This window comes from Buceros rhinoceros, unplaced genomic scaffold, assembly GCF_000710305.1.
Source record: "Buceros rhinoceros silvestris isolate BGI_N320 unplaced genomic scaffold, ASM71030v1 scaffold15757, whole genome shotgun sequence".
Classification (NCBI taxonomy): domain Eukaryota; kingdom Metazoa; phylum Chordata; class Aves; order Bucerotiformes; family Bucerotidae; genus Buceros; species Buceros rhinoceros.
In genome coordinates, this window is record NW_010422902.1 from 63,797 (window position 1) to 76,582 (window position 12,786).

The 12,786-nt window shown below is 46.0% G+C and overlaps 1 protein-coding gene across 1 annotated transcript in view; it reads left to right on the forward strand.

Moving 5' to 3' along the window:
- Window positions 1-12,000, forward strand: part of ADTRP (androgen-dependent TFPI-regulating protein) — a 23,836-nt gene extending 11,836 nt beyond the window's left edge. The window contains exons 4-6 of the mRNA XM_010140232.1: window positions 4,759-4,874; window positions 6,430-6,581; window positions 11,957-12,000. Coding sequence (XP_010138534.1) covers window positions 4,759-4,874; window positions 6,430-6,581; window positions 11,957-12,000 — 312 coding nt within the window. The remainder of the gene's footprint in view (window positions 1-4,758; window positions 4,875-6,429; window positions 6,582-11,956) is intronic.
- The last annotated feature ends 786 nt before the right edge of the window (window positions 12,001-12,786 follow it).

A 12,786-nucleotide genomic window follows, 5' to 3' on the forward strand; every position in this document is an offset into this window, starting at 1 on the left:
GAACAATACCTTCTGAAGGGGCTGGCAGAATTGAACACTAAACAAAGCGGGACAGTGGTGGGGCAGAAGAGATCGCTCAAAACCATGATAATCTGTACCAAAAGAAAAAATACATGTCAACTCTGAGCACGGGTGGTCACCTCAGGTTTTACTCCTGTAAAGGAGGTTTGTATTTTCAGTCTCTAAGGCGCCGTTCTTGTAAAACCCAATTTTTCTTGTAAAAAGCACGATTTTCTCTCTTTTCAGGCTGCAGCCAGGTTTAGTTAAGCCATCTCTTTTCCTAATTTATTCTGTAGCTGTGTCCGCCTCTCGCCTTGGCAAAAATCAGTGTTTTAGCGTCCTGAGCACTTTACTGACACGTAGTTATAAACTGTGCACGTTCTGAAAACCTTGTAAGCTAATTAACTGAGAATAAAAAAGGAGGGATGGCAAATGGAGACACGGAAAAAACCGCTTTACCTGGCAGACCTTCGGCAAAGATGACAACAGCCCCCATGTGGCCCGAGCCTCTCCAGCTCCTTTGCCATGATGTAGCTAAGCAGTATCTGAATGGAAGCAGAAAATGCAAGGGAATGAAATAACAACCTGGGTGCATGCAATTGATTCTCCTTCACTGAGGGCAGCCACTGGTGCCCTGACAGGAAGGATACCAGCAGGACCCACCACTCTGACCGGGCTCCTGCTCCAGGTCTGTACACAAGAACCACCTCAGCCTCATCCTCGACCATCTTAAATGAGTCTCCTCGCAATTGGTATTGAACGCTTAATAATTCTTGCGTGTTTACACAAGAAAGAAACATTTCCATTTGTTTGCATTTCACAGTGCCTCAATTTTAAGCTGCTGGCAGCTCTGGACATTCATGGGCTTCCAATTACATTCGACTCTTGGCAAAGAAGAAGAATGTGTGTGTGAGGGATATGGCACATGAAATTAATCACCCCACATGCTGAAGAGCAAAGACATTTTGCTTTTCCCAGCACTGCATATATATGTATATTTTTTAAGTTTCTGTTTTTGTTGACATAAACCCATTTCCTCAGGGAGAAGGTGTGAGTTTCACAGACAAATGTTATGGCAGGGGATCCTCGCTGGCTGCCGCTGTCCTGGCAGGCGCAGGTGCAGGCTCCACAACTCACCCCGCAAAGGAACAGCTGGAGACAAACACTCCACAGCGAAGGATGTGTCACTGCAGGCTCCTGGCAGCTTCCAGCTGCAGCGCCACAACGGTTTCTTAGGCTACGTATCTAACGGCAGGGAGAAATGCAATTAAAATTCCGGCATTGACGGAGAGACAGAACACTTGCTAGTAAGCAACAGGGTATTCAGCCAGTGCCTTATTTCCAAAAATGCCCGTGTGTGTGCAGGAGAGGTTACCTATGAAGCTCTTTCACCTTTGATCATACAGCTGGTCTGATGTTTCATCCCCTTTTCACAATAACGCTCCCAAACTACCTCAGAAAAAGCAGGAAAAAAAAAAATGTTGCTTTTTGGATGAGCTTGAAGTGACCTGGAAAGGACAGAGCAGAGAGCAGGTGACTGTTCAGAGAGGTCCTGCTGGAGTTCAACAGAGCAAGAGCTTCCTGGCTCACTTCTCACCACACGTGCTCAGTAATGGGACTCCTGTGCCTCCCGCTCCATCTGTAACATAAACCCGCGGTTCCCTGAAAACACGCTGATGGCTGAGAATATCAAAGACTCGTAGTAACTCTAAGAGGGAACCGTTTCTTTAACTAAATATGGCAATTTACTAGTTAAAGGAATAAAATGAACAACAATGCTTGAGCCCTTCCAATCCTGAAAAATAGAGAGAGAAAAAAAAATACATAAGGACAGGTTACAAAAGAAAATCTTAAAGGAGGTGTTTGGATGAAGGCAGTATCATAGCAAAATAAATCAAACCAGGCAATTTGTTCCAAAACGAAGTCAAGCAAGAAGAGCATAGATTCAGAAAATTATGAGGAGTATAAAACTAAACACAGGTTATGGTGACAGGAAGGCGTTTAGTTTTATTATGCTCAGAAAACCCAGGCTGTAATTGTTTACGAGAGCATCCAACCCAAGGAAATTTCCACAGAGCAGAGGACGCTTCCCAACAAAGAGCTCAATAACTGAGTGAACACCTCAAGGGTCAAACAGTGAACACTGGCTGCACGAGCCTCGTAAGACAGCACCGACGTGGGTTTTCGCTTTTTCTTTGCAGTAACACACCAATGGAGAAGACACAAGCGCGAGAGTTGGCCTCGAGTGCTCGTCAGCGAACAAGCTCTGCAGGGAATTTGTCTGAAAGGAGAAAAACAGGCGGTTTTTCAAAAGCCCTTGGTGGTGTCCAGCTGTGCCCAGTGGAGTTTGGTTTGGCCAGTGGTAACTGTTTGTGGAGAAATCCCTCGCTAAAGTCTAACACGCTAATGGGAAGCAGACACGGAGGGGATGTAAATGCAGACGAATTAGAAACAAACAGCTACGGTCAACCGAGGCATCATTTCCTTCGCTCCGGAGTCAAACGGGGTCAAACTGCGGCGCACGCGTTCGGCATACGAGTGATCTCAGCAGCTCTGGGGAAATTATTCATGGGCTTAAAACCCAGCCGAGGCTGGAGCCTGCAGCTGAGCACAAACTCTGCCCAGCCCTGTCTTCTCAGCCCTTGGAAACTCTGTTTTACGTATATTCTCAACGGCAAAACGGGGCTGTAACATAGAACAAACACACAAATTACCCAAAATAACATATAGGAGAAGTAAAAACTCCTTGTGGTCTCACCAAACAGTGGAGAGATGGAGGGAGGACTATTTATCTCAGTTTAAAACTCACGAACCTGAAAAGCATCCTGGAAACAGACAACTTCGGGTAGGAAACGAAAAATAAAGAAGCAGGAGAACATTATAATTTCATCCTTCTCCACAGAGGATGAGCCAACGTGCCAATCTTTCAGATAAAGTTCAGCGTATGTGTTAGGAACATTCTTCCGCCGGTATTCCTGTGCCAAAGTTTATGAGCAACAAAAAGCATGTTGCCATTTTATAACAGTCCAGATTCACCTGAGTTGGTCAGGAAAAAAAGCAAAGAAACCAAACCCGAGTTCAAAATCACAGTAAGTGCCAAAAAGAGCCACAGAGGATTTTAAAATCCGTGTTTGGAAACAGAATTCAGATTACGAGTGTGATTAGTTAACAAAATGTCACTGATAATGTTGACAGTCCCATAACTTTTATCTTTCCACTGTTCAAATAATAATAACAAAGCCATTTAAAGGACATCTGTCCTTACAAAAACTGTAAGCCGTAAGCTTTCCTCAACAAGCAGAGGTTATTAGAGAAGTAAAATATTAATATTCAAAAGAACATAAACCCAAGTACTAATGGGATTCCTGCCAAGAGAAGGAAAAGGCTGTCTGCTTCAGCTGGCTCCTCTGACAGCCCCAGCAGTACGCACAGCTATTGTTTCAGCCTGTTTTCCTTACCTTGGAGTGAAATAGGGGTTTTTTTCTCTCTTTGTGGTAATTATTTTTGACAGTCTCACTGTTTTATGTGAAACTGAGAAACTGTTAATTGAAATAAAAAGTGAGTCACGTTTCAGCAACTTTTGCCAATGTTTTGATCCGTGTCAATCTGAGCTTAATGATTAAGTTTTCTTTAAAGCAAGAGGCAAAACCACATATTTGGATTTGAAACCCGGCGCTGTTCAGACACACGTCACTTTAGGGATATAAAGCACAGCTAAATAGGGCTGAAAGCACATTTAACGACCATGCACTAGGGACCCAGGGTAAAAATAGCTCGAATCAGAAAACACATCCTTTTTTTTCTTTTTCTTTTTCTTTTTTTTTTTTTTTTGCAGAGGACAGGAGAAGTCTTTAAAGCCTTTCAGCAGATATGATTAACCGTGATATATGGTCTGTCACTAAGGACGCTGCCAAAAGCAACGTCTATCAGCTGAGACGGGGAAATAGCTTGGGAAGCCAAGCGCGTTCCGTGGGTGAAGGGCAGCTTTGCACCCTGTAGCCAGCCACGCGCTCCTCGGGCGTCTGCTGCAGAAACCCGCGTCTGCTCTCATAAACACGTCCCGTTATTCCGTAGAAATCCCACCCTGAATTTGCCATTAACGGACGAACCGGGCTCAGAAGGAATATGCAAGGTCACCTGCAGACTCCGGGAGAACAGAAGCGCAGAGGAACATTTTCCCACGTGTTTGGAGCTCCTTCATCATCTTCAGCCACAGCTAGCTTAAATCCTCCCTGTGTTTACCACCAGGTTTTTCAGTTTACAAAGCGAAGCACAACACGCTGCAATTGCACTGGAGTAAATAATAGATGGCAATAGATAAAATACAGTATCGACTGGAAGAGAACACGAAGGCAACTCAGCAACTGCTTAATGAGTTCAAGGAGGAGGCTTTCGACATCCTGGAGCACACGTAACAATAGGCTGCACTGTCTTCTGTGCTCTGATGGGAATTGCCAAACAATTTATTGCATTATAAAATGTAAAAGCTCACCTCTTACGGAGTGACGCGGGTCATTCTGCAGGCAGGCCTCATTACGGCACTTCTTACAGCGTGCTGACAAGAAGATTTCTGCCCTTGTTACCGCAGGGGCACTTCTTCACCATAAAAAACCCCACAGTCTGTGCGTTCGTATGCTCTTACACTCAGCACTGTTAAATCACACTTTGCTCACGGGCAGGTTCTCGAGCTTCGTGGTCGGCAGCGACGGAAGGTGGGGTCCTGCGGCCGGTCAGTGACGGGCTCTCTTCTCTCCTCAGCACACGGCTGTTTTGCCATTTGCCGTCCTGGAAATCCTTGCCCTGCCGCACCGTTACCCAGCAAAGAAGAAGGGATTGATCCTGTTAGGATTTGTTGCTTTTCTGTATATCAGCTGGTAAGAATTACTTTAAAAATACTTTAAAACAATGTCTTCAAGTGGTCTGCTTTGTAAAACAAGAACATTTCTGCTCCGCAGCTCTGTGGCCTTTTGTGGGAGCTTTGGCATTATTATTATTATATTAAATTACTTAGCTGCTTCACAGCTCTGTTTGTTTGATAAAAGAACCTTAAATCTTGAAATCTCGTCTTTACACTTAACATTTCCATGCTCAGCCCCAGACAACTCCACTACCGGCCATTTCTCCGCTCTACCCCTTAGGTAGGGATGAGAACCTCTTTCTACAGGCAAGCTAAAAACTCACCCACTTTATACCCTACCCCTTCCTTCGCTGAAAAGGGAAAGAAGAAAACATCTTTTCAGACTTTTTTTTTGTTTTATTCACACTCTCCCGTTCCTCAGTTGCGTGACAGTTTCGGGCTGGTGGGACAGCCTGTTTGTCACTTCTCTTTGAGGCGTGATGTAAGGAGGCAGGCTGGGTGCCATCAGCAGACAAGTGGGATTTCATTCCCATGTTCGCATGGTGGTGGAAAGCATGGCACGCTCCTCCGATGTGGAGGTTTTAACCAAGAATTAAAGCCTTTAGGACTCTTTGGACCCAAAGGTTCTTTTTAGGCAAGTGCTGCCCATCATTAGAAGGACCCTCACAACTTGCCCCATTTTTTATATTCTTTTTGCATCGTCAATACATATATACACAATTTTATCCGTAACAATTTATTTTTCCTGTACTTAATATATAAAACATATTTTTACATCCTTAAGTCCAGCTACCAGCCACTCTAAGGAGCTGTAAACAATGAAAATGATACCAGAGAACCGACAGCCACTACAAGATATTTTTCTGAGAGAAGAAAAAGGCAGAAAGGGCCTAAAGAGAAGAACAGAAGCCCTATAAAGCTGGCACAGTCACCCCCTCCCTTCTCCTTCTTCCCCTTTTCCAGACAGTGCTTTGCAAATGGTTCTGGTGCAAAGGAGCAAAGCAGCTACACTTGGTTCCTACCTACCTGCTCCTTCTCTTAGAGGGGGAGAAAAGTTGCTGGAGAATTCCCCTTGCCCTCTTGCCTCCTGAAGACTTCTCTCCACTGCCCAAAACAGTGGTTAACAGCAGCAGGTGGAGACAGTCAGGAACAGCACTCGGTCTCCACAGACCCTTGAGGTCTGGATGGGGGCTGAAAAGCTGTTGTAACTGAAGAGCAAATGCACGTGTGAGAGCTTATTTGGATAAGCTTCACTTAGAACAGCCAAGCACGCATCCCTAGTGCTGAGCATTTTGCTATTTCACTGTAATTTTACTGCCATTAATAGCCAACGCCACCAAGGTGATGGCAGAACGTCGCGCGCCTTTCACCCTGCGCTGAAAACCATCTAATTTAGCAGTGGCTCAAGTGTGCTCCACAGCAAACGGCCCGAGCGCCGAGGAGCCGTACCGTCGGCTGAGCTCATTTTCTCTGTATCAAGACTGCTTTGATAACGCGGTCCTTCAGAAGTCATGAAGTGGCTCTTCTAACTGATTGGTCCTAACCAAAGGTCGTTTCCTCTCCTTGCCCAGGGTCCTGTGGATTTATTCTGTGACGGGAGAGTGGGTGTATCCTCTCTTTGCTTTCTTCAGCCCAGCGGGGCTAGCAGCCTTTTTCGCCGGTAGCCTTGCCACCATCGTCTCTTTCTACAACTTCGGGGAGTTCCTCAACCGTATGATTTGGGGTCAGTCCGAATTTTGTTTTTCACTCCTATTCATATGAAAACAAAAATTATCTAAAATGAACTCCTATGATTGCCTGGGCAGGTGGGGAGAGGAAGGGGGTCTTTGTATACTGCAAGGTGGCGTTTGGGTGTCTGATAGAGATTGCCAGGTCCTAACCAGTTACTAACCAACCGAGAACGAATGGGAGCAAGAATCCCAACCCTACCAGGTAAGAGGCTGGGCAAGGTTGCTCCAGTAGCACCTCTTACCAGCACAACCACTAGATTTTGAATTCCTTCTCAAACAAGGGTCCACAGAAGCCGAACCTCCCTGGCTAAAACTCTTACACCTGCATCGTGTGGTGTTTGTTAGGTGAGGGAATGACACCGTTTACTGATGGCGTACAGGACGGTGTTAGTGTATCCAAGTGAAAGCATCACGGCAGCTCCAGGAGTAAAACAGCACTTCAGAAAGTTTTACAAGCTGCTGAGGACAACACCCTTCTGCCTTGATAGTGGTGTAACAAGTAGCGATGCAAAGAAAAGGAAAGGCACCTTCCTTGGACCACTGAGCAGGCAGAAGGACACATTCAACGGGTGGAAGAATGAATGAACTGACAAAGCAGCTTTGGGGGTTTGATATGGGCTATTATTATTATCATTATTATTTTCCCTTCTGATTTCCTCTCCTTTTTCATTCAAGATTAAGTTTTTGAGGATGAAAGTGTTTCTGTCAGGAAAACGTGTGTCTTTTATTTAGGACAAATGTGTGAACATTTGCAATTTCTTCAACTAGCTTTCTGATGAAAGAAACAACGCTGCAAAAACACCTCTGAAAATAAACAAGACAACCTCCCTCTGTTTTCAGGGAGCATTTGATGCCTGATCCATTTTCTGGAGTCTCGCGCGCCTGTCAAGCTAAAGCTGCGCGTCTGTAGCTAGTCTCTCACCATCCGTACTCAAATACCTAAAAGCAGCAGATTGGCTTCCAAATGTGCTGAATAACCAACTTCACTGCTTGATACCTTTACAAATGAGGTGCTTGATCTGCATGGCCACATTTGGAAATCTGGGAGAAATTCTATTCTTGCATCCACGTCGTACGAGGGGGGGATTGACGGTAAATGAAAACAGCTCTGCAGCCGTTCTGCCCCAGCTCTGCCTTCAGAGGCATCACGTACTTAGTAACTATTGCTAATTAAAGACCACACCATCACTACAAGACAGTGTAGGTCTGCCTGTGAGATCTGAGATCTGATACATCTAGGTGTGAGGCTTTTCCCTCACTGACTATGCATTAGTAATTTCGGGCCCAGAGTATGCTTGATGCATAAATTGGAGATAGTCAGAATTAAAATAATTTGATTTCCAAGGTGTTAATTGATCAGACAAAAGGTCAAGCAGAGTTCAGATTCTCTGCAGAAATCAGGTGCATTTTGAACAGCTGACTAAATGCAGTCTCTTAAGAGATGTTACTTTCAGAGGTTTCTGAAGAAACCAGGGCAAGCACTCGACTTTCTTTTCTGTGCATCCTCAGCTCTTCACCCTCGGGCTGGCAGCATCCCCTGGATTTGCTGTACACCAGCAAAAGCAGCTGCGGGCTGCACCCCAACAGTAGGTCACTCTGCGGTGTCTGAGGCTGCAGTTTGGTGATACAGAGGCTTTGGCAGCAATAACTTCTCAATAAGCTCCTGCCCGCTGCCCTCCACTCCTTCCTGCTCCACCACAACGCCTGTTTCTTGCAAGCAAGGGCTGTTTTCAACTCAGAGCTGCATCGACCCAAGAGAAGGGCAGGACTTCCTTAAGCTGGTACCAATATCGAGGTCCCAATAAGCGTTGTAACCCAGCCAGAGGGAAGCTATTCCAAACTACAGCGTGCCAGAGTCTTAATACGCTCCTGACCGAGACAAATCTTTAGCTCAGCATTGCCAGAGTGAAAAGAGCTGCAAACACAACAAGGACGTGATTCCAACATACCTTTTTTTTCCCACAGCAAAAAATGCCTCCACGGACTTTGTCATCCTGCCCTTTCATCACAATAAGGGAGATGATGCATTTAGCGTAACCCTGCAGAAAAAAAAACCAAACATCACCACACACACAAAGTAAAACAACCCGTGGTGGTAGAGGACAGACCTCTTCATCCCTCTGTATCCTCCACCCTGCCCACCTCCTCCCTCCCCCAAAAGAAAGGGTGCAAGGATGGGCACTTCCGCCCTCTCTTTTGTTTCCTGCTCAGTCCCCCAAAGGTACGGTTGAAGTTTCAGAGTAATGCAATTGTCCTCTAGTTCCTACAGGCCCCTCTGGAAACACCTTCTCCAGCAACATCTGAAGCCACCAAGCAATTAGACCTGATGCTGGTGGCGTCTGCCCAGAGCTGCCGTGCCCCAAAGGGAAAGGCTCCGGGGCAGATGCTTCTTTCCCTTCTGTCCCGCTTAAAAGAAGACAATTTTTACTCTTTTTCACCCTTAAAGATACACCCAGTTCCCACTTATTCCAGACTCTATGAATGGCAGCTTCCAGCAGGTGATTTTTAAAGCTGTGTCCTGTGCTCGACCAATAAAAAAAAGACGCAGCATCATTTCTGAGAGCTGGAAAATCCAGGCTGTCAAATAATATAACCTTGTGTTTCCTTTTCAGAACAACCAAACAATGCCAGACCCTAAATTTGCTTTATTATTTATAGACGAACTGTTTTGCGCAGTATTGGAGGTTTTAAAAATGTATTATCTCTCGTGTGCCTCTCCCTCCCCTTGCACAGTTGGATTGGTGGTAACTAAGGCAACCCAGCTGCACAGCCCGAGAGGCACAGAAAATAGGACCAGTAATGACTTTTTGTTGTTGTTGTTTCAATTCCCAGAGTTTCTAGAGTACTAGACAATGTTGAGCAATACAGAAACTCCGAAGAGGATAATTGGAAACAATGGGCTGATTCTTTTACAGCCATAAATTCACCTCAGCCGAGAACTGGCTGCAGGGTCCCAGCCCCAAAGTGAACCACGCGATAGCTTCTCCCGTTCACAACGGACAGGGAACATCGTGTGGGCAAATGATTGCACGTTGCTTTGACCAGTCAAACTAGAACTCCCCCAAATGAAGAAAAGAGGTTTTCCCTCGGCTTTTGCTCCTGGGGAGACCACCAGATCCTCAGGAGAAAGTCAGATCAAAGTTCCCCACATCAGACGGAGCAACATTTCAGGCGAGGTCTCTTCTCTGACACCAGCATTTGAAGATGGAGCAGATTCTTTTTTTTGCCATCGTACACACCTGAAAAAGAGCCCAAAACAAGATTCAGCATCTCCTTGATTTTGAAAAAACCCTTGAATTGCAGGAAGGTGGGATCTACAGCTAGCAAGAGCTACACATTCCACCGGTGGTCAGAACAGCTGCTGAGGGACACTGGGCAAACCGCTTGGAGGATTTTACAGCCACAGCCGAGCCCAGAGAAGTGCACAGGAGGTGGAACCGTCCTGTGGGAGAGAGACGGGGCAGAAAGGAAGGCTGGCCGTGGCAGCGAGCAGCAGCTCAGCAGAGCCCTGGCTGGGTGCTCGCTGTCCTCCAGCAGGGAAAGCTTTGGCCAGCAGCTGGCTGAGGAGCACCGCAGGGGCGAGGCCGTAATTAAAGGTACTATAAAGCACAGACCAAGTGTCATTGCTCTCCGGAGAAAGAGGAAACTTGTCGCGGAGTAACTTCCTCGTGCTCAGTGCACAGATGGATGTGCTCCTCCAGATCTTCTACAAGCTCTCGATTATCTCTGAAGACGTTGCTGAACTGTCTTCCCCTAAGGCTGAGCTCGAGCTAAAGGGCAGTCTTCTCTGTAACATATTTTAACCCTCCTTTTTCTGAGTACTTTCACATTAAAGGCATTTTCCAGAAACTGACAACGTGCTTTAGGAACCGATTGTTTTCCCTGTGTTTTATTTTTGTATTTACATGTTGCGAAACAAGCTCCCTTAATACCCTGCAGTCAGCTGTTGGGAAACCCAGCCTGGGTGACAGCGCCCGAATCCCTGCAACACAAAGCAACACCAGAACACAACGGAATTCTCGACGCTCTCATTCTTCTGAGCAGCTGTTGAGATCGCAGAAAACCGAGGGGTAAATAAAGGGATGCAACTGCGTGGGGTCCGAAGTCATTCTGCTGGTACAGGCTTGCGAGCAGCAGTTTGTGTCTGAATGCTGAAACGTCCACGTTCTGCAAGTAATTACCCATCCAGAACGCGCCTGCTTGTTTCAGTGTCCAGGAGGGATTTTTAAACTGAGACTCCTTTCCAGAAGATACCTTCCTTTGTTCTATCTTGCCTTTAAAAACAAATAACACGAGTCCAGGGCATATCTCTTTCTTTCAGCAAACACACGATGTTTATAGCTACAATTTCACTATATTGCCAGCGACGAATAGAACTCAAATTTAAGATTTACAGCCCAGAGTGTGCAAACTAAATACAAATATTTACTTTTGTCTCATTCATTCACCCTGGTTGAGCCACAAACTTGCGATGGCGTATTTATACCCCTCACATTTGTCACCCCCCCAGCTGCAGCTTGCCCCTCGGGTAGAGGAGCCTGGCCACAGAAAGAAACCTGCACCATCTGTCACCTGCCCAGCTCCCGCTGACAAGTTTAGCTGACGATCCGCTGGAGGGAAACCGGATCGGAAGCTCTGACAACCCAAGGCTCCCCACTTCATCACAGGAGGCGAGTCGCTGGCTAATATGCTGTCCCTGGCCTAACAGGCTGGCAGTTTTTCCTCCCCCATCTTTAAGTATCTGTTTCATCAGTACAAATCCATACGGGATCATTAGGGAAGGAAGAAATGCCAGGATTTTGTTGTGTATCGGATCGATTGCCGATGCTGCGCCGGCTGGAGATAAATAGAATACAGCAACTGGTGTTTCAGAGCTCTGAGGTCTATGGGCAGGGAAAGCACCTTCAGACAAGGGTTCCCTGTCAATAAATGGTCATCAAGAGGGAAGAAGAGGCTGAGATGGTGTGGTGGATAATACCTCTGGTTATTGTGTCCCACTTGGTGTCCCACGGTGGCACATCTGGTGCTTCGGAGAGCTGTGGGTCTGGAGCAGGTCCTGTGCTGTCCTGGCCAGCCACGTGAGGATGCTCCTGACATCTCAGCTGCAGGGACTGACCATCTGCTGCCTTTCCAGACAAGCTTTACTTCTTGAAGCTTTTCATATCTTCTTACACCGAGCCAGGTTTGGTGGTGGATGAATACTCCCATCCCCAGATGGGTTCGGTTCCCCAGGGAAGTCTGGGGGCTGGGGCCAGGTTCCCATCCTCCTCCCAACAGTGTGCTTGACCTGTGAGAGGATTTCTCTGTTGTGCCTTTTGGTTTTGGGGTTTTTGTAACTGATAATCTGTTCTCCTCTGCCTCCAAACAGGAGATTCAATAGTAATACTGGACTACAGGCGGAAAGGCAAGTGAATCGTCCTCTTCAGGCCGATCTCCCCATGAATGCTGAAGCCATGAAGTAAAGGAAAATAATTGCAGCTGTGATAAACCCTTTCTCCAATGCATTGCAGCTTCTGGTGAAGCCGTTATGTCATCAGACGTATGGAAAACTGGTGGAAAATATGAAATGTTTGCCTCTTACACAATAACTCAGCCACTGCTATGAATAAGAAAATTGTGTTCATCTGTTTACACAGATTTCTCGTCTCTTGCACAATGTTCGTGAGGATGTGTCCATGGCTAAAACTCGTCACTGGGAAACGAACTCCCTCATGAGCTTGGCACCACTCTGTGAAAGCCCTGGGAATGCAAGCCAGGCCTTGTTTGGATGGCCCCTCACTGAATCTGGAAAAAATTAAGAGGAGGGGTAATTTTAACAGTGCTGTGACTTCCAAGATAGCTAGATAACAAATTGGGCTAACAAGGACTGTAATTAGGAATGTCTGCTCAGAAAGTTCACCACGAAGCCAAGTTCTTCTAATGAGAAACATTCTGGAATATTAATATGCATAATAGCTCCCCTCCCTGTGAACGGGAAAACTGAACGCGACACTTTCTCCCTTTTTTCTTGATTTCACTTAATCTTGCAGCAGAAGTAACCTAATTATACTGACTATATGATTGCTTTGACAGAAAGCATGTTAATTTAAAGCACTGTTTAACATAAAGCTGCCTGCCGTATAATTACACTCCATTCACATGTTTACTAATCCTGCTCAATATAGTTGATTTCTGTTATTAGCCTCAACATCACGTTAA